Consider the following 20,862-nt stretch of genomic DNA (forward strand, 5'->3'; position numbering starts at 1 on the left):
TTTAAGACCGTAATTTTAAAAAAAATATTTTTAACTTAAGATATTAAGATTCTAAACTATTATTATATTTTTAAAATTCATATTCAATCAAATAGATACAAAAAGGAGGGAGTAAATGAGAAAATGTCATCAAATTCGGAATATTACTTTAATTTCCAATTTTAACAAAACAAAACCAGTACTAATGTTATTACTAATAACATAACAAAACTACCTCTATCTTCTCATTTCATTTCATTTACAAACTGCTGGAGTAGTATTAATTATTTATCTCCACCATTAGATCTCAGTTCCATTTCTCTACGGTCCACCTCTATCACTCTCTCCTCTATTCTCTTGGCTCTGTCTTGGATTCAGAAGCAGAAAAGGTACTTACCTTTTTCTTACAGATCCATTCTCCAATCTTGGATTTTTCACCTTTCCATTTAGTTAACGCAATTTACAACCCTTCGATCTCACTACGACACATCTCTACACAATCCACTGCCTTTGACTTTACTCATAATAGTTTCAATTGTATATATCTCCTAATTGCTCTGTTTTATTACTGTTGATATCTCTGTTTGTTACTGCCCTAGCTTTCTAGGCCTTTGGCTCACGCTTTATGTATAGTTGAAAATTTATCTATACTAAATAGTGAGTGTGGTAATAATTAATATTTAGCACCTGCTGCTCATTTAAATTTTTGTACCCGTCTCTGCTGCTCAGCTTGGCATTTTGATGCTTTCTTGTTTATGTAATGAGATTTGATCTGATGATCAATTGTAAAGTGATTTATCAGTACTTGCGGGAATAGGATGTTGCTTCATTTTCTTTGTTTGTTAATTTTCAGGTTAAAATATGGCCGCGGAAAACAACAATATTGACATGGAGGAGGGAACCCTGGAGGTTGGAATGGGTATGTTTATTTCTTCTTCTTGGCTCGCCTTCTGTTCAGAGGCGGATTCAGGATTTGAGGTTTATAGGTTCCTACCGGAATTTCAAATTAATATGCAATAATAATCGTGTTCACATTTAGATATTTACAAATATTTAGTTAATTTCTTAATATAAATACATGGTCTAGCCAAGAGTTACTGGGTTCCCGGGAAACCATAGTCAATTCTCTAGGTCCGCCCCTGCTTCTGTTTGCTAGAGGCTTATTTGACATGTTCCACTTATGGTATGCAGATGTGGTAGTTCTTTTTTCTTAAGTAACAAGTCTTGGAAATGAGTCCTTAAACCCGTGTTAGCACTTTTTCAAATGAATCAAGGAATTCTAGGAAGACTGAATTGATGAATAGGCGATTCTAAATAAAAATATGTGGTGCGGGTTCATTATGATTGCAATGATCTTCAATTATAACTAGAGCTGAGTTACACATGCTATATTGAACTAGGACTAACGAGATGAATGTCTCACTTGTGGTCCTAGTTAGTTTGTAGATTTAAGAATTAGAGTGTTCCCCAGGTGGCAGAGAACTGTTTTCAAAGCCCGTGTGATGCCTTCTGCCGATGATTGGGCATGAACACGTATCAGCAGTTGAAACGCTGATGGCAGTAGACCTTTTTTCCCTTATAGTTTCAGTAGGTATTAGGATTTGATGGGTATACTTAATAACTCTAGGACTCTTGAGAATATGTTGTTTGGTTTTATCCGCCCAGCAACTGAAGACTGAAATAAATATATCAAAATTTTGCTGTACCTTCTGTCTATACACTACAAGGAGGATATTCCTACTTTTTGAGGTTTCAGGATTCAATATATCCATTGTCATATCCATTTTCAGTAACATGGCAATCTTGTGGATCATCACATATAAGTCCACATCTTTTCTGGTTTTTTGGTAGTTTCTACTCAATCTAAAATCAAAATTTACTAAACTTGTCATTCTTATCAAAAAAAAGAAAGAAAAAACTTATTCAACTTGTCATTTGTCTAAGATAAAAACTGCTGACTTCCAATACTATGTACAATTGCAGAATATAGAACTGTCTCAGGTGTTGCTGGACCACTTGTTATTCTCGACAAAGTTAAGGTAATCCTTGTACACTTTGCTATACATTTTTATTATTTCTTAAATTTGATGTTGTTTATTGTTGCATGTTTCTGTTAATGCTTTAGAATAATGTGTGTGTATATAATCTCTTGTCAGGGACCCAAGTACCAGGAGATTGTTAACATTCGTTTGGGAGATGGAACAACAAGACGTGGACAAGTTCTGGAAGTTGATGGGGAAAAAGCTGTTGTTCAGGTAGGTTATCTTTTGGCATCACTCTTTGCTTGATATAATTGTTTGGAATTTTCAAATATGTATCATCTACTTTAACTTTTAATATTCACCAATTTTTCCGTAATTCAATCTGCTTATGGGATGGTTATTTTCCCTTTTTCTAACCAGGTTTTTGAAGGAACATCTGGAATTGACAACAAATACACAACTGTGCAGTTTACCGGGGAGGTATAGTGTAGCTCATATTTGCTCTAACTTCATTGCATAGAACCCAAAAACGTATATCACTGGTACCTAAGTTCCATGAATTGGTTTCGTAATCCATAGATAAACCATGGTCTGGAAATACATGTTTGCTCCCTTACTTTAGCCTTCAATCTTTTCTTGCATTTTGCCTTTTATCTTTTTAAAAAAAAACCTAACTCTTGTTATGTAGCACGTGAAATGCTCATATGAAGTTTATCAATAAACTTGAGAATTTAAGCATGTAACCATTCTCTATTTGCATGTAAAGAAAAAGTCTCAGAGATGGCTTCTATATGAATAAAAACTTTTAGTTTATTAGTCATGTTTCTGGTAGATGATGTGCTGTTTTATGCTTCATTTGTTTTAACATTTGTACTGTTGTCTAAGAGCGCTCTTGGTAATATGTTTGCAGGTGCTTAAAACACCGGTCTCACTAGATATGCTTGGACGTATCTTCAATGGTTCAGGGAAGCCCATTGACAATGGTCCTCCAATTTTACCCGAGGCTTACAGAGATATTTCTGGCAAGTGCTGAGCTCTAATATGACCTAATTCGGATGTTCTTGTGATTCTCCACTAATATTATGCTAATGCCAATCTTAGGGAGTTCTATCAACCCTAGTGAGAGAACCTATCCTGAAGAGATGATTCAAACAGGAATTTCAACAATTGATGTCATGAATTCAATTGCTAGAGGACAAAAAATCCCTCTTTTCTCTGCTGCCGGTCTTCCCCATAATGAAATTGCAGCCCAGATCTGTCGTCAGGCTGGTTTGGTGAAGAGGTTGGAGAAATCTGAAAATCTTCTTGAGGTACGTAGTATTGCATGATGATTATATTTCAAATGCCTAAAATGCTGATATGGAAGTCTGTTGCATTGCTTAAAAAGGTCTTAAGCATTTGGCTGCCTCTCTAAGATATCAAAGCATGTTTTGAGATTTGACTAGTATCTTAATAATCTTACTACTGCCATTTGACATGGTAGCCTTATATTTACTGCATTGAAGACAGACATAAACAAAATAGATTTCTGCATTTATTTTTTCTTTTTTCTTTTGGTCTTCTGAGGAAGTTCATTAACATATAATCCTTGAAACAGCCTCCTTTTTTTGTCCTAACCGACTTTAGTTCACCCTTTTGCGGATTAGGTACAGAGGGTTGGTTCATTGTCTATTCCTTCTTTTAGGCCACCAGCAAATAGCTGGTAGGCACATTTCATCATCCATTTTCGTTTATTCGTGGTGATTCAATTGTATTTATATTGATATAAATCTTACTTTTGTACTTGATGCTACAGGGTGGTGAAGACGACAACTTTGCCATAGTTTTTGCAGCTATGGGAGTCAACATGGAAACAGCTCAATTTTTCAAACGTGATTTTGAGGAAAATGGATCCATGGAGAGAGTGACACTTTTCTTAAACCTGGTAATTCTTGCAATTTTAACATGGATCAATAAATTATATTTACACCCCTTCAGTTAATAAAATGATTGCACTTCTTTAACCTGAAGCTCAATCTGATCTATTATGCCATACTTCTTGCAGGCCAACGATCCCACAATTGAACGTATTATTACTCCCAGGATTGCCCTTACAACTGCCGAATATTTAGCATATGAATGTGGCAAGCATGTTCTTGTGATTCTAACTGATATGAGTTCATATGCTGATGCTCTTCGTGAGGTATTCTTCAATAAGTGCATCTGCATCTTTTTTATTTTGTATTCTTATGATTTGGTCTAATTTGATCATCATTAAATCTTAAGATCAATACCCATGGGTTAAGTGATGTTGCAAGTATTCTAAGCTTTCTTTAAGACTACTGGCACCATATAACTACATATCCTATTACAGGTATCTGCTGCCCGAGAAGAAGTGCCTGGAAGGCGTGGATATCCCGGTTATATGTATACTGACCTTGCAACCATTTATGAACGAGCTGGACGTATCGAGGGACGGACGGGATCTATCACACAGATTCCAATTCTGACCATGCCTAATGATGGTAACAAACGGCTAGCCATATATTTTGGATATTATTTCTGCTTCTGCTTGATTTTTCTTCTTATTGATCAATTTCTATCTTATGTTGTATGGACAGATATTACACACCCAACTCCAGATCTTACTGGATATATCACTGAAGGACAAATATATATTGACCGACAACTCCATAACCGGCAGGTATATTATGGAACTCTCGGACTGAGTACATATTCACACCAGCAAAGGGGCATAATACTTCATGTTATAAGAGATCTAAGTAATGAATGAGCAACCAATCAAATTGAAGCAGTGGTACTTTAGGTTCTTTTAACTAAAAGAAGAAGGGGTACTGTAAATTCTTTGCGTTCTCGATCCGTTTCTCTTGCTGGCAATGGGGAAGTATTTCATGCTAATCAGATTTTAAGTCCAGATCATCTCAATCAGGTGGCGTATAAACTGAAATGACTATTTGATAAACTGGATAATCAAGTAGGAAGAGAAAGCATCATCAAAATTCGCTTGTCCTTTTTGTGCGTGCGCATTTGGGAGGGAAATTCCATTGTCATGTCTTTTTTCGGTCTCCTCATTCTATGCTAACTTATAGAAAGACCCTCCAAACATTTTCTGGTGATTCTAAGAGTTATTCCTTTTTCTTTTGATGTTGAGTCACTGCATGATATTCTTTCTCATTTATCATAATTTCAAGTTGTTTGCGTACTTCATAAATCATGCCGCATACGCTGAAAATAGATTGAAGGAAAGATAGCTTTTCGGTTTTTCTATTTTAAATCCATTTCCTGAATCAACTTAACAGGCTGACTTCCATGCCTAGGTTAGCTTACAGTTACCTTGGAAGGCGAACACTGTTTCTGCTTTTTCTGCTATGAACTTTCTGAATATTATTCAAATAAGCTTTTGCATAATTCCTTTTTTCGTCTAGGTTGTTTTATGGTATTATGTTAGTGATAAGTTGTGCACTAATAAGAAATAATATTTCTATTATGCATTTATGCATCACCTTACACCTTTATGAATTGCATGGCACCATATCTTGAAACTTAGGTTACTTTCCGGTTGGACTTGGGGATGAATTTCACTAAATGACCAGTAGGATCTAAAGCAATTATGATTTTTTCTTCTGGGAAAAATGATAATAATAAAAAGATTTATGATACTTGTATGATTATGCTAAGGCCCTATAGTGACAAGTTTTTTTTTATCTTAGATGAAGCCCTACAGTTACCACTTACCAGATTTTGCTTATCCATTCCATGAAGGCCTTAGTGCCATAAACTTCATCAGATATTTGGACTTACCCAACAGTTTCATTCTTGCATTTTATATCTGAACAAAATATGTTTTATATGTGTTTTGCACATACTGCCTGGAAATGTGTTTAATAGAATGACATATAGCATAGGAATCCTGTTTTAACATATCATCTGCCAATTGAAAAGAATGTTGCAAAAGTAAAACCAAACACATTCAACTATATTTGGATTCTTGGAAAATTAAGGAAGTTCCACTTTATAGTATTACTAGTCAAAAACACATCCACGAAACACTCCATTGGTTTGTAATATTTCTATTTGCATATTTGGAATTGTGTCACATTTACAATTCAATTGTGGACAATTTCATTTAACATGTATTCCACACATGGAATATCTATGATGTCTTGACTCCTGAGTCACTGTAAGCATTCTGTTGCTTGCTGAGTCGAGTATTTCTTGAATTCGGCTGTGTCACAGCAACAGAAGGTTGCCTTTTTGTGATTAGCTACTGTTGAAGCTTTTATGACTGTGGATGGGTTGAATGTGTTTACTCCTTTAAAGGCATTGGGCTTTTGAAGAAAAATGTCTAAAACATTTTTTTTTCATTGTCTGAACTGTAACAGATATACCCACCAATCAATGTACTTCCATCCCTGTCTCGGTTGATGAAGGTGAGCATTCGGATCCTTTTGTTTTCAGTCCATCTAGATGCTTTTGACTAATTGATATTAGGACGACTAACCCTTAAAACTTTTTCAGAGTGCCATTGGTGAGGGTATGACTAGGAGGGATCATTCTGATGTATCCAACCAGGTAAGATCAACTTTCGGAAAGCATGTTTTTTGCTGTTCCCTTTCATTTTCATTTCTTCAGGCAGACTTGATACATTTTTACTTTGTTTGCAATTGATGGCTTAATGTGTGTGTTCTTTCTCCTTTTTCTTTTTGCATTAACTTCTAAAAAAATTCAGCTGTATGCAAATTATGCCATTGGAAAGGACGTCCAGGCAATGAAAGCTGTTGTCGGAGAAGAAGCACTTTCTTCTGAGGACTTGGTAATTTGACTGAGAAAAATATTTGAATTAGTTTACCTGTGTTTTGGCGGGGGTTATCATCAAGTCAAGATTACTAATAGTCTTCCTATAAATGAAACAGCTGTATTTGGAGTTTCTTGACAAATTTGAGCGGAAATTTGTCGCTCAAGGAGCCTATGACACACGCAACATATTCCAGTCACTTGATTTAGCATGGACACTCCTTCGCATCTTCCCTCGTGAGCTACTTCATCGTATCCCAGCAAAGACCCTAGATCAGTATTACAGCCGCGATGCATCTAATTGATAAAAAGGGATGCCAATGGGAAGGACGAGCTTTGTACTTTCGTCTGTGTAATTGCCTTGGTACGAGCTTTGACAATACACTATTTTTTGTGCGGTCTGTTGTGTATCTCCTTTCATCTCAATAATAAAAGCCCTCTCCAATGAGTTCCAAACCAAGGCTCTTCAGCATTTTGAAAGACATTGATATTCTTTTGAGAACCAATTAAACCGTGTAATCTAGTGTGTTGTTTTAGCCAAAAGTATTGCAAGGTTTGGTTTATTTACTAAATTTCAGTAATAGTAGGCGCTTGTAGGAATTACAAAGCCTTGTCATATAGTTTCTGTTTTTTTTTTTTTTAAATTACTCTATGGCGTGTAAGCTGATTCTTTTGGATTATTGGTGAATAATGCTGCTTCCTTGTAAGGTTTCTCTGGAAAACTGGAAACTATGAGATTTAGGATATTTCACAACTTGTTTGTTGATATATTTTCTCCAAAAGTACTTTTTCGAAAAGCATTTTTGAAAAAAAAAAAAAAAAAAAACCTCTGCAAAATTAGCGGATTTTAGAAGTTTGGCCAAATAAGCGAATCAAATAATTGGCTTACTGGTGCATTTTAAATCTTGCATGGGAAAGCGCTTTGCACTGGACACTTGTTTGTGGTATCAGTTGTTAACATTACAATTTCCTGCAAACTGACAGACTTTTCCCTTAAACTTCCATCTGGGTAAAACCTTTAATAGCTGAAGAAAATTAAAGTGAGATAGGATAAACTTCTCTAATCTTTAATTACATAATAAAATCACTTCAGTGGTGTCCAAACCCAGACCCCAACCCCTCGACTAGTCGACTGTACCTGATTAAAAAGGAGAGAATCACTTTGTGGGGAAATTAAAGTGGAGAATCATGGGTCAAGGGAAATTAAAGTTAGTATAGGTTCAGCTTTCTCCCAGCCTGTTTCTGCCAACCCTGCATACTTCCACCAAGCTCGTAGCTTTCCATAAACATTATATTTTGCTAAAAGATAAAGTTAGAAACTTTTTGAATTACAATGCTAACTTCTTGGAATTATAAAATCAGCGGTGTTAAAAGCATGTGTTGTATCATAGAGTATGGCCTAATATCAACAAAGTGGGTGCAATCTTAATATTAGGGTTCAAATTATAGTTGAGATAAAAAATACTTTATATCAAATTTTAGAATGCATAATATTATGTTGGTGAGAGTTAGTATGTATATGAGAAGGATAATTAAAGTGCACATGACGAGCATATTATTTATTTTCACATTTTGAAAGTTTTAGTTTTGTACTTGAAAGATCATCTACTTTCAAAAAATAGCTTTCCTAATCATGTCACATAAGTATAAATTATAATTTAATTTTTCCTATTCTATATTTAGAAGTATTTTTCAAAAAAGGGTCGAAACGCGAGGAAAAAGGGAGAAATGGGACTGGTCGAACAAAGCAAAAGTGGCACCTCCAGAGTACAGTAGTATCCACCATCCACCGCTAAATGTCTGAATAGCCAATGATTGATTCATTTGGTGCTGGGTCCACACACCACTTACACTGCATCCGTACACACCAGATCCATATTCGCTCCAAACCCCCCTTCTTCTTCTTCTTCTTCTTTTAAACATTAAACACACACATTCGTCGTCATCGGCCCCTCCTTTTGTCTCCCGTTCACAACTTGTCCGAAATTCCAAGTATTCTCCAATCTTCTTTGTTCTTGTTCTAGAAACTTCTATGGCGGCGACGGCGAGTTCAACATGGCAGCCGCAGGAGGAAGGGTTCAAAGAGATCTGTGGATTATTGGAGCAACAAATGTCACCTGCTACTTCTGATAAGTCTCAGATTTGGCAACAACTTCAGCACTACTCTCACTTCCCTGATTTCAATAACTATCTCACTTTTATCTTCGCCCGTGCTGAGGTCATTCTTCATCACTCTTTTTCACTCTCCCTATTAGTTGCTGACAATTTCATTTTATTTTGCAGATTATGCAACTTCTAGTTTTAGAGAACTCGTAATTGACTTAATTTGTTTAGTAGTTGATTGAAATGTGCCTCGAATAGAGTGGATTAATTATGTAGGATTTATGTAGCTGATTCATTATCTTAGTTTTTGCTTTAGTTTTTAGTTTCCATTAATACATGATTTTACTCAATGGAAGAAATGTATATATAAAATTGGACGAATTATAAGTGGCTAGGATTTCCTTAGAACAGAAGTGGTCCAAATTTTGGTCCGAGTTTGGTATGACTTTTTATTTTATTTTTAAAAGCTGCTATCTTCAAGCAGTGTTCACTGAACAATCTGGTTGGTCCTTGCAACAGGGGAAGTCAGTCGACATTCGGCAAGCAGCTGGGTTGCTTTTAAAAAATAACCTGAGAGCTGCATTCAAAAACATGCCTCTCGCCAACCAGCAATACATAAAATCAGAGTTGTTACCTTCTCTAGGGGCGACAGATAGGCACATAAGGTCTACAGCTGGAACCATTATAAGTGTTCTTGTACAAATAGAGGGATTTGCTGGATGGCCGGAGTTGCTGCATGCTCTTGTCAGTGGCTTGGACAGTAACGACAGTAATCACATGGAGGGTGGCATGGATGCTTTATCCAAGGTATGAGCTTCTAGTGCTTACTACATCAGCATAGTATGTGGGGCGTATCGTTGTCCCATAGGGTACCGTTTAATTCATGGTTCTGATATCTAAACAGCTGGATGATTATAGGAGAAGCGAACTACTTTCTCTGTAATGTGGTTAGTAAATTAAGATCCCATGATTGCTATATTCTCCACCCGATGGTTATTGCAAGGACAATCATTTTTGTCTTTCTTGTGGATTGTCATTCAAATATAATGTGAACTGGAACTACTATTGGTAGAAACTGTTGTAGTAGTACATGATTCAGACCTTCCGTTCGTGAAAATAACAGAAAATTGGCATGCTAAAGATCTTGTTAAATGCAGATATGCGAGGATGTGCCAAGTCTTCTTGATTCGGATATACCTGGATTATCTGAACGACCAATAACTATTCTCCTTCCAAGGCTTCTCCAGGTGAGATAGTTTCCCCCCTTCCTTTTGTCCACTTTCTTTCTAATGTTTATTTGTTTTATTTAATGCTGCACTCTTAGTATCTTCTCTGACGAGATCTGTCTGCAAACAGCTTTTCCAGTCACCTCATGCTTCTCTCAGAAAGCTTTCATTGAGTTCTGTGAATCAATTTATTATGCTGATGCCTACAGTAAGTACCACTTTGTTGACCTCTCCAGCTGTTGCCCTTTATCCTGTTCCTTTTGTGCCATTTTCACTTCCATGTTGTTGTAGGTTTTACTTTTATCTATGGATAAATATCTTCAAGGGTTGTTTCTTCTTGCCAATGACCCTGCTCCAGATGTGCGGAAGTTGGTAAGGAATTGCTGTGAACTCTGATAATTTTTATGCGTGCCCTCTCCTTACCTACAGAAAACTTGTATTTCATAACGTTCTTATGTATCCACTTTGTGGAACTCCGCTTATGCGATAATGAGTTACAGTTTGAGTAAGTGAAAACTTCTGCCTTGTACTTAGTTTTCTTGTTTTTTAAACAGGTTTGTATGGCATTTGTTCAACTGGTTGAAGTTCGTCCTGCATTTTTGGAGGTCAACATTTTTCCCCTTTCAAAATTTGGTTTGAGGCCTCTTATTGGTCATATTTGCTTTTGTTTTGTATATGGGGAATGGTTCCGAGGGACCAAAAAATGCTCTAAATAGGCAGAAAATAGTTTGAAGAAATTAACATTCAACTGTAAGTGTATTGGGATTAATATTTTAATTATTTTGGTTTAATTTCTGGTTGTCGGATTTTCGAGCGGATGGTTACAAGATTCAATTGTTATATATGCCCTGTTGGAAGTTCAATCCCTTACTAGACGTCAGATCTGCTGGTTCAATTTTATTATTCTGTTTTATCACGTAGATCATGCCATTCGCTGCTTTATTGAAAAATGAATCCAGTCTGTTAACTTAAGTCGACTTGTCTGTACAGAATATGGAAAGATATATTCCTCCTTTTGCCTGTTCTTGATGTTCTGGTTTTTTCATGCAGCCTCACTTGAGAAATGTCATAGAATATATTTTGCAAGTCAACAAGGATCCCGATGATGAGGTGGCACTTGAAGCCTGTGAGTTCTGGTAATGTACTACTTCCTCTGCTTCTTGTATAGATATTGATGTCGCTCAGTGCATCTTAATTCTGTGGAAGGAGGAAATCATTAATTTGCTTGAGATGATCTAGTAATTAGATTAGATAGCATCAACAATCATTAATATCAAAAACTTATACCTTTTCCTTTAATTTTTCTTTTGTAATAACTCAATTTTGTACTCATTAAGATGGAGTACCATGTTAATGAATATTCTACAACAACAACAAAAAATCCAGTGCAATATTAATGAATATAATAAGTTCTAAAAATTACATAAATATTATACATAAATATGGTTGAGTTATAGAATAAAGGGAGAAGGTCCAAAATTACCCCTCTACTATGGTATATTGTTTACTTCTGCCACCCGTTATACTTTTCGTCCAAATCTATCCCTACCGTTAACAAAGTTTGCATAATTGCCCCTAACCCTAACGGATCTACACTGTGGCAGCTGACCCCTTCAATTTTCTCCATATCAGCTGCCAAGTCAGCAGGTCCCACCCAACCCCTCTAATATTCTGCATTTGAATAATTGACCAAAAAAAGTTCCCATTTCCTTACCCCAGCCCCTAAAAATGAAATCCTTCCCCAACACTTTTTCGTTTTTTTTTCCATTCTTTCCCTTTCTTTTCCATTGCAGAGATTATACCTCCACTAAAATGAAACCTAGTCTTCTTCTCCCATTAACAAATCATCATTGTTGAAAATTAGGGTTCATCAAAAATCATAATTGAAGACCTTCAATATGTCAAACAATGGTGTTCTCCAATATTGGCTTTTGAAACCCACTATGGTATATTCTTTGGGTGTCTAAAAGTTCGAATTCCACTAAGATTAGTTGATTATTTATGGAGGAGATCGACTGGTTTTTTTCGTTTTGAGTTTAAAGACGAGAATCAAACACTGATTTCGTGGATTTGAGTAAAAAAATACTTGAACTATATTTTTTTGGTCGTCGAAATTCAAAGCTGGAAAAAGACTCAAGATCCTGAAATTTCTTGCTTCTTTTATACTGAAATCTAGTGGAGAAAACAAAATTTGGATCTTAAAAAGGAAAGAATAACACTGGTGTTCAAAAATTTGAAAAAAAAAAACGAAAATCACCATTGAAGGAGCTGTAAGAGAGCTCAAAAACATAAGATGGGTATTCTGATTTGCTGAAGTTTGAGCCAACTGTTTTGGAGTTTGTTGGGAATATTCATGTGGAGAAGTTGTGGACGATCTGAGTCTGTTTGGTTATAAATTTTGTTTGGATCGAAATATTTGAAGCAAAGATGAAGAAGCATTGAGCAAGAAGAAGAAGCAACCTTTTTGGGGATTTTTTTAATTTGCTGATTAAGTAAATAAGTGTAATAAATAAAATATATTTTTAAATAGTGACATGGACTCTTACGTGGCACTTCAATAAATGCAATAACTAAGATATTATTAAAAGTGGTGATATGGACTCCACCTTGGTATTTTATTTGGTGGGGACCTGCTGACTTGGCAGCTGACATGGAGAAAATTGAAAGGGTCAGCTGCCACAGTGTAGATCCGTTAGGGTTAGGGGCAATTATGCAAACTTTGTTGACGATAGGGATAGATTTGGACGAAAAGTATAACGGGTGGCAGAAGTAAACAATACACCATAGTAGAGGGGCAATTTTGGACCTTTTCCCTAGAATAAAAGTTAAATAAAAAAGTATAAATTTCTAAACATAATGATTGTTGATCTTTTTTAGTTAAATGGAAAACAATCTCGTTTGCCTCTTTAGTACAATTATTTGCTTTGTCATGAAATCAAAAAGTCATATTTACTGGTTACTTTGTCGCATAACTGATTTAGAGAATTATATGCTTCAGTTGTTACTTGTGTGGGAAGGCAATTAAGAGAATGTTACCTGCATCCATACAGTTCTAATGATTTTTTGGCAAATAGGATTTTATTTGCTTTGGTTTATGAAGACATCATATTTATTTTACATATTTGAAATAAAGAAATGACCAATATAAGCTAAAATCTTAATTGATTTTAAAGTTTAAAATATAGGCGTTCCTACATATTTCAAATAAGAAAAGACTTGGTAATCAAATTTTTAGTTGCTTCACCTGTTTCGTGATACTACAATAATAACAACAACATACCCAGTTTTATCCCACACTGTGGGGTTTGGGGAGGGTAGTGTGTATGCATACCTTACCCCTACCTTGTGAGGATAGAGAGGCTGTTTCCAATAGACCCTCGGCTCAGCTCAGGAAAGCATAAGCACCACATTAATGAATCATGTGAGGAGGAGGAGCACAGACGCCCCGGTGAGGAGGTGTGAGAGGTTGATATTGGAGGGCCAACGAAGAGCTAGAGTTAGGTCAAAGAAGAGGAGGGGAGAGGTGATTGGGCAAGACATGGCGCAGCTTCAGCTGACCGAGGACATGACCCTTGATGGGAAAATATTGAGGTCGAGGATTAGGGTAGTAGAGTAGGTAGTCTAGAGTGTTCATAACAGTAGTATTCGCACGCAGTCTCGCTTTCTGTTGGTAGTAGGTTTTTATGATTAACCGTTATTTTCTTTCATTATTGATCACCTTACTGTCTTGTCCCTAATAGGGGCCACACCCACCTTGTCGCGAATAACCTCATTTCTAATCCTATCTAATCTGGTGTGCCCACACGTCCATCTCAACATCCTCACCTCTGCTACCTTCATCTTCTAGACATGAGCAATCTTGACTGGCCAGCACTCAGCCCCATACAACATCGTTGGTCTGACCACCTCTCTGTAGAACTTACCCTTAAGTTTCGGTGGCACTTTCTTGTCACACAAAATACCGGAAGCCAGTCTCCTTTTCATCCATCCCGCCCCAATACGATGTGTGACATCTTCATCAATCTCCCCATCCCTCTGAATAATAGACCCAAGGTCACCTGCTTCGTTATAAGGAAATAATTTTTTGTTGATTCAAAATCTTAATATTAGCTCATCCAAAATTGTAAATATTTTGTTATAAAGTGTTTAGCTCAATTTTATATTTATGATTTGATGTATAACATGTCTTCATATGATTATTTGCTAAACGCAATTTTTTAGTGTTTGTTTGAAAATACGATTAATTGTCCAAACAAAAATATTCAATAAAGCTAATAGGTAAATATACATTATACATTAACATTTGCCTTTCAAGAGAAGAGATAATCTTGGATCTTCAAATTTGAAATTACAAACTACTCCACTTCATAAGAGTTTTTAATTTTCAGCAGGCAAATATTAAAATAAAAATAGTCCATGTTATGCTATATATATATATATATATATATATATATATATATATATATATATATATATATATATATATATATATATATATATATATATAGATAGATAGATAGATAGAGAGAGAGAGACGAAAACTAATATTCATGATTTGGTACCTTTGACTTTACATGTTGTCTTTGTGGTGAGATTTAACACAAGCATGTTTTGGTAGCCTAAACAACAAAAACAACGTCTGCTCAGTTATCTGATAACTGGTTGTCCATCTGCCTGAACGCATCCAATAACAGATTTTGTCACATCACACCTAAACAACCTCTCTCCCGTTAGGGGTAAGATCTGCGTACACACTACCCGCCCCAGACCCCACCTTGTAGGATCACACTGGGTTTTTGGTTGTTGTTTTACACTTCTGCATGTTTAAATTGTTGAAATGATATCACCTATTACGTCTGCCCTATTTTATGAGGTCATTTAGCTTGCACGGGGATAAATGGAAGAAGTTGGACTGGATGATTTTATTAGATTAACAGTCAGTAGGATAACAATAGATGGGATGTATGATTTTGTGGTGGTTTGTGTCATCCCAGGCTAATATGAGATAGTGCATATGGACTTATCCAAACAAGAAATCCATGTTGGAAAAATTCGAACTGTTTCAGGATAAAAGAGAGGGAAAATATCCCAATTATATGGCATGGGAAACAGGAAGAGCGTTAATAGAAGAACAAAAAATTAGAAAGAAAAAGCTGTTAAGACAAACATTAAGGACTATAAGTAGCCAAGAATATGCTTCCCCTTAGATGAGCAAGGGAAGGAACATGGGAATTGGATAGATTTCCTGGTAGAAAGAGAATTGGATCTTTTGATATCTTGCACGTTATTAGGTTATAGAATTTATGCAGGAAGAAAAAATGCAGACAATTAACATATAGGCTCTGTTATAGGGCAGCAGTATGATAGATGAAACACCTATATTGAAATCGGATGGTCGAATGAAGGGAATTTATTGGAGCTACAGCCGTAGAAAGTTATTTACTTAAGTGAAAAGTAAGCTTTCTAGAACAGTTGTGAGACCACCAGTGTTATATGGTAGTGAATGCTGATCTTGAAGTCCAACATATCCAGAATAATTGTTACCAAATTTTGGATGTTAAGATGGATGTGCGGTGATCACGCCCAACTATGCCTTATAAAAAGGACTAAGCGGTCGTTGCAAATATAATCCGGTTTACAAGTCCGGAGTCGAATCCCACAGAGAACTAAGGCTTAGCTACAGCTGTTCAATATTGCTAAGAAGACAAGCTTGAATAATTCCTAACTTATAGATATTAAGATTCTTGTGTTTAACTAATTAACTAACAAATTAAAATAGTAAATTATCAACTAAAGATACTAAGGGTTAGAGACAAGATTAAGGAGGTCTAGAGTTATGATTTCCCCTATTGTCGGAATCCTTCCCGCTATGTTTTCTATAAATTCGCCTAAGTATTCTCTACCGATCGTGAGCGCTCTGACTGTCGTAACTCTTTCCCGAGTAATTACCACAATTTACTAGATATATTCTCCCGAATTACGCTATCATGCATTAAATACGGCTCCCTCGGATCGCACCAAAGGTTTCGTTATCCCTAATCCCACCTTTAAACCCTCCGTATTGATCCCTCATATACGTTAGGAGTGATGTTCAACAACTACCTAAATATGCACTCTCTCCCGAGTAATACACACTAAATAGGCACAATGTTGTCTAAGCCGCGCTTAAAGCGCGCTTAAGCCCTGAAGCAAGGCTCAAAATATGTTGAGCGCTTTGCCTCGCTTTGGGGGCGCTTTAGTATCACATCAAGGCACTAAGGCATACTTTTCCATGCCAATGAGTGTAATCCTGAAAAGGCGACACTAAACAATTGATATTTCATTTTATCATAATTCTTTTTCAATTTTTTTGTCTTTATATTTGTTATTCATGCTTATAATTATTAGTCTTGGACTACGTCTATATATTTTTACTTTTTCTCCGGTTGCGCCTTTTTTCATTAAACCCACGCTTTATTTGCGCTTTGCGCTTAAAGCCCCAATGGACCTTAGAGCTTTTTTGCACTTTTCACCTTTGATAACACTGAATAGGCACACTCAATTGAGAGCTCTTCAACCAACCACAATAATAACGTAGCTGAACAAATAGAGAAAATACTACAGCAAATCTATATTAACGTAACAGGAAAACCATCCTCCAATAGGTTCCATCAAAACCCTAGATAACAAATTAGCTATTCATAATAGTATGCATAACTACAATACTAGAATTCATAACCAATAATGAAAATAGGAAGAAGGAAGTGAAAAACTCGTAGAAGAATTCTCCGCCTTGCTCCTAGTTATTTGACCAAAATTTATCGAAACCTTTTTGATTAAATCAATTAGAGAGGATGAAGAGGTAAATCTTAGTCAAACATAATAACCTCCAAATCCATAAACAAATCGAAAAATAATGCATAAGATGAAATAGGGGCGATCAATCTTATTGATGTTTTTCATTTCTCCTTTCGTTAATCGATGGAGATAATTGTTTTACATCCTTCATGAAAGATTGCTTTGTTTTCCTCTTTGCTAAGAAAATTACAGAGGAGAGGGAAGAGAGAGAAAAAAAACCCCTCAATGGAAGATTCCCTCCCTATATATAGTTATGGAATCCTCGCTATGTTCTTGGGTCAATACATTTTCACACCACGTCCGCTTTCGTCGTTCCCTGGGTATCATTCTTTGTCGTGGCGGGTATTGTGAGTACGAAGTTTGGAGCAAACCATGTCGTCTTCCACTGTCTCGTTGCTTGGACGGGATCTCGGTTAGGCCGACCGCAGTGGTCAGATTTTGACCAATACACTGGTGTGTTCTTGCCTCTTTAGGTCGAATCCCCGGTCTCCTTAGCCTCCTTAGGTCTAAATACAAGCTTAACCTTAACTTGGGCGAGTTTGTTGAGTTTATATAGGGTTAGGATAAGTTTCCCATGCTTTACACTTTGGCCCCTGGACTTTCTTGGCATTCTCCAGATTGACCACCGCGGTCGTTTTAGACAATTCTGTTTTGCGCCTTTTTCCACCGCGTTCCAGCCGCGGCCTTACCGCGGTCGCGGTGGATTGTTGCCCATTTTTTCTTCGCCTTTTCTTGCTCATTTTCATCCGGGCTCTTCTCGATTGGCCTTGTATCTACATATTTGACCCCAAAACATTCTATATCCTCCTCCTAACTCGGAGTAGCTCCTGCAAAGCATAAAAACCTCAATTAGAGCATTTTGTTATCATTTAGCACTTAAAACATCAATAAAGTATCGTTAACTTAGAGCATAAATAGCATCTACATGGCATAATATAGGCTAATATCATGTCCCAATAATTTTTTGCAGTACCTCCTCGGTACTTCATTAATGAAGTTTCTTATCTTATTCCAAAAAAAGATGGATGTATGGTCCCATTAAGACTAGATAATATTAGAATTGTTCTCATCTATTAAAATATTAGTAGCACTCATCAAGAATAAAATGGGAGAAGGCTGCTTTTGTGATGGTTTAATATATTTTTCATAGACCTCCATATAGGGCTGGGCATAATTTGGTAAATACCGAATTACCATACCGAAACCGCAATTTTGGTATTTGGTATACGGTATTTTGGTTTAAGTTTTAAATAAAAATGGTATTATGTATGGTATTTGGTATTTTAAGATAAAATACCGAAATATCGGTACCGTACCCGAAATATATATTATATTACACAAAACATATATTATCAATTATAACAAATATAAAATATCTAAAATTTTACTTTCCTTTATTCTCAAAGTTCATCAATTAACTCTAAACAAGTAACAAGACACTTCTAATGATCAAATATTCTTTTATGTAAAATTTTCTCTATTTGGGTTGATATTTGCTAGTTTTGGACAAAATTTTTGTCAACAAACATTTTCAGTTTTGTATTTTTGAGTACTTTAATTAAGAACATTAGAGTGTATGGCTCTATGCACTAGTTAGTATTCAAACCGAATAAATCGAAGTTACCGAACCGAATAAACCGAAACCGAAAGGAGAAAAACCGAACCATACCGAACTTAATTAGGTACGGTATTGGTATAGGATTTTAAGAAACCGAATACCGAACCGAAATGTCTAAATACCGTACCATACCGACCGACGAGCACCCCTACCTCCATATGCAGTGATTGGTAGATGATCGAAGGTGTTAACTGGGATGAGGTAGACCAAATTTAGGTGGAGGGAAGTCATCCAAAAGATCTGCAATCTCTTCGAATCCATGTGGACAAGCGAAAAATAGAACATAGCTAAAGCAAAAGATCCATATATGTGATACAGACTAGTTGAGATTAAAGTTTAGTCATGTTGATAGACTTACATTAGGTTAGGTGCTTGCCTGAAAGCTTTTCATTTGCTTAGAGATTTGTATGTCAGTAAAAATGTAGTGAACCTCTACTTAATAGAAAAAAAAACAAAAAGGAAAAAATGTAGTGAACCTCTAGCGTTCGAGAATCTCTACTTTGTCTTAAAAGACAAATTATTGGGCATTGGAATAAAATAGTTCCAAATGGAGCAAAATGAATATTGAGAATTCATATAGCTACCCCAACTTAGTCTGGGATTAAGGTGTAGTTTTATTGTTATTCCTCTATTGAATCGAATCAAAATGTGGCTGTGTAAAAAAGAGTTGAAACTAGAGATCTCCTTTTGTTGCTTTATGTGTACCATGTATATGCTATCATGGTACAATTTCGTCTATCTATTAGACCAGATGTAAGCTTGTATTGCCAGCTAGAGTGGAGCATGGATGAAAATTTAAATAGATAATCCATAGTTTCAATCCGTTGTATGTATTTCTTTTTTTGGATGACCGAGAAATCCGTCTGGGGCCGATCCTTTGGACCAACCGCAGTCTTCGAAACTTGGTGGATAATGGGCCCGCCCCTCTACCCTTCTCCACTTAAATACCAGGCTTTGCTTTGCATGGTGTGGGGGCTTGAACTTGTGACCTAAGACACAAATCCACCACCCTTTGCCACTTGAGCTAGGCCCTGGGGTCTGTATTTGTTTTTTCCTGGTTAAAGTTGCATGATAGCTGATAAATAATATACGTTGGTCGAAATCTTTTGGTTTCAATGATTGTGTTTGCCTTGAAGGGGAGCCTTGGTGTAACTGGTAAAGTTGCTGCCATGTGACCATGAGGTCACGGGTTCGAGCCGTGGAAACGGATTCTTGCAGAAATGCAAGGGAAGGTTGCGTACAATAGATCCTTGTGGTCCGGTCCTTCCCCGGACCCCGCTCATAGCGAGAGCGTAGTGCACCGGGCTGCCCTTTTTCTGTTTGCCTTCAACTTCTCAGGTCACGATTGATAGTCTCTTGCTTTCGTGTGAACAATTGATGCCTCTTTACTATTTGACTTGTTTTGTCTATAAAATTTTATTTTATGGATTTCATTGACAGGTCCGCATATTGTGATGCTCCTCAGTTGCCACCTGAGAACTTAAGAGAATTCTTGCCACGTTTGATTCCAGTATGCTTCATTCTGTGTCTATCTTTTTTCATGCCAATATTGGATGATGTGTCCATTGCATGAGGAGTGTTCTTGTTTGTGATGTTTTCAATACAACCTTTTAGGTTTTGCTGTCTAACATGGTATATGCTGATGATGACGAGTCGCTTTTGGAGGCAGAGGTTTGTTGTTTGATTCACCTTTAGATGTCCCTTAAGTTTGAAAAATTTGGTATTAGTGGCTTTACCTAACCAAAATTACTTTGTTATCCTCAGGAGGATGGATCTCTCCCAGACCGTGAACAGGTTTAGTTGTCATTTCTTGTTGTTTTTCTAAGAAAAAATATGTAACAATTAACTCACTTTGGAATAATTATGCTGGAAATTATGGTGAACAGGATCTCAAGCCTCGATTTCATTCTTCACGTTTTCATGGTTCAGAGGATGGTGAAGATGACGTATGTTATTTTGTTTTTGCCATAGGGCAATATCTTTTTGATTAGTGCACGCTATTTGAGTGGCTTTTGAAAATTTGATGCTTCTTGTCTTAATTGCAGGACGAGGACATTGTAAACTTGTGGAACTTACGTAAGTGCAGTGCAGCTGCTCTAGATATTCTGTCAAATGTATTCGGGGATGACATTCTGCCGACATTGATGCCTGTGGTTCAGGTGATTGTTTATCCATGTTAAATCAAGAGCTGTTGTCTCCTGCCTTTCATGCCTCTCTTCTCTCTTTTCTTTTCTCTCTATTTCTAATAAAAAATGTAATGCAATTTGTTGCCAGATTAGGAATTCAGTGGGAACATTTATATTCGTGTTTCTTGTTTTGTGAA

General features: G+C 36.4%; 2 protein-coding genes across 2 annotated transcripts in view; both read left to right on the plus strand.

The window, feature by feature from the left end:
* LOC109227473 (V-type proton ATPase subunit B 2) lies at positions 230–7,462 on the plus strand. The gene is made up of 15 exons (XM_019392649.1): positions 230–368; positions 833–898; positions 1,963–2,018; positions 2,136–2,234; positions 2,382–2,441; positions 2,872–2,983; positions 3,063–3,271; positions 3,757–3,885; positions 4,006–4,143; positions 4,315–4,465; positions 4,562–4,644; positions 6,344–6,391; positions 6,480–6,533; positions 6,691–6,774; positions 6,875–7,462. Exons 2-15 carry the CDS (start codon positions 841–843, stop codon positions 7,058–7,060), a joined length of 1,467 nt encoding a protein of 488 aa, XP_019248194.1. The 5' UTR covers positions 230–368; positions 833–840; the 3' UTR covers positions 7,061–7,462.
* LOC109227474 (transportin-1-like) overlaps positions 8,482–20,862 on the plus strand; it is a 28,306-nt gene continuing 15,925 nt past the window's right edge. The window contains exons 1-12 of the mRNA XM_019392650.1: positions 8,482–8,973; positions 9,378–9,665; positions 10,016–10,105; positions 10,215–10,292; positions 10,376–10,456; positions 10,639–10,689; positions 11,135–11,220; positions 19,980–20,049; positions 20,154–20,210; positions 20,304–20,333; positions 20,426–20,485; positions 20,585–20,698. Coding sequence (XP_019248195.1) covers positions 8,788–8,973; positions 9,378–9,665; positions 10,016–10,105; positions 10,215–10,292; positions 10,376–10,456; positions 10,639–10,689; positions 11,135–11,220; positions 19,980–20,049; positions 20,154–20,210; positions 20,304–20,333; positions 20,426–20,485; positions 20,585–20,698 — 1,191 coding nt within the window. The 5' untranslated portion in view covers positions 8,482–8,787. The remainder of the gene's footprint in view (positions 8,974–9,377; positions 9,666–10,015; positions 10,106–10,214; positions 10,293–10,375; positions 10,457–10,638; positions 10,690–11,134; positions 11,221–19,979; positions 20,050–20,153; positions 20,211–20,303; positions 20,334–20,425; positions 20,486–20,584; positions 20,699–20,862) is intronic.

This window comes from Nicotiana attenuata, chromosome 6 (genome assembly GCF_001879085.1).
Source record: "Nicotiana attenuata strain UT chromosome 6, NIATTr2, whole genome shotgun sequence".
NCBI classification, from domain to species: Eukaryota; Viridiplantae; Streptophyta; class Magnoliopsida; order Solanales; family Solanaceae; genus Nicotiana; species Nicotiana attenuata.

Coding starts and splice junctions, on each gene's coding strand:
- LOC109227473 (XM_019392649.1), top strand. CDS start 841: ATGGCCGCGGAAAACAACAATATTGACATGGAGGAGGGAACCCTGGAG. Junction 2,984..3,062: donor GGCTTACAGAGATATTTCTG/GCAAGTGCTGAG, acceptor TGCCAATCTTAG/GGAGTTCTATCAACCCTAGT. Junction 6,534..6,690: donor ATTCTGATGTATCCAACCAG/GTAAGATCAACT, acceptor AAAAAAATTCAG/CTGTATGCAAATTATGCCAT.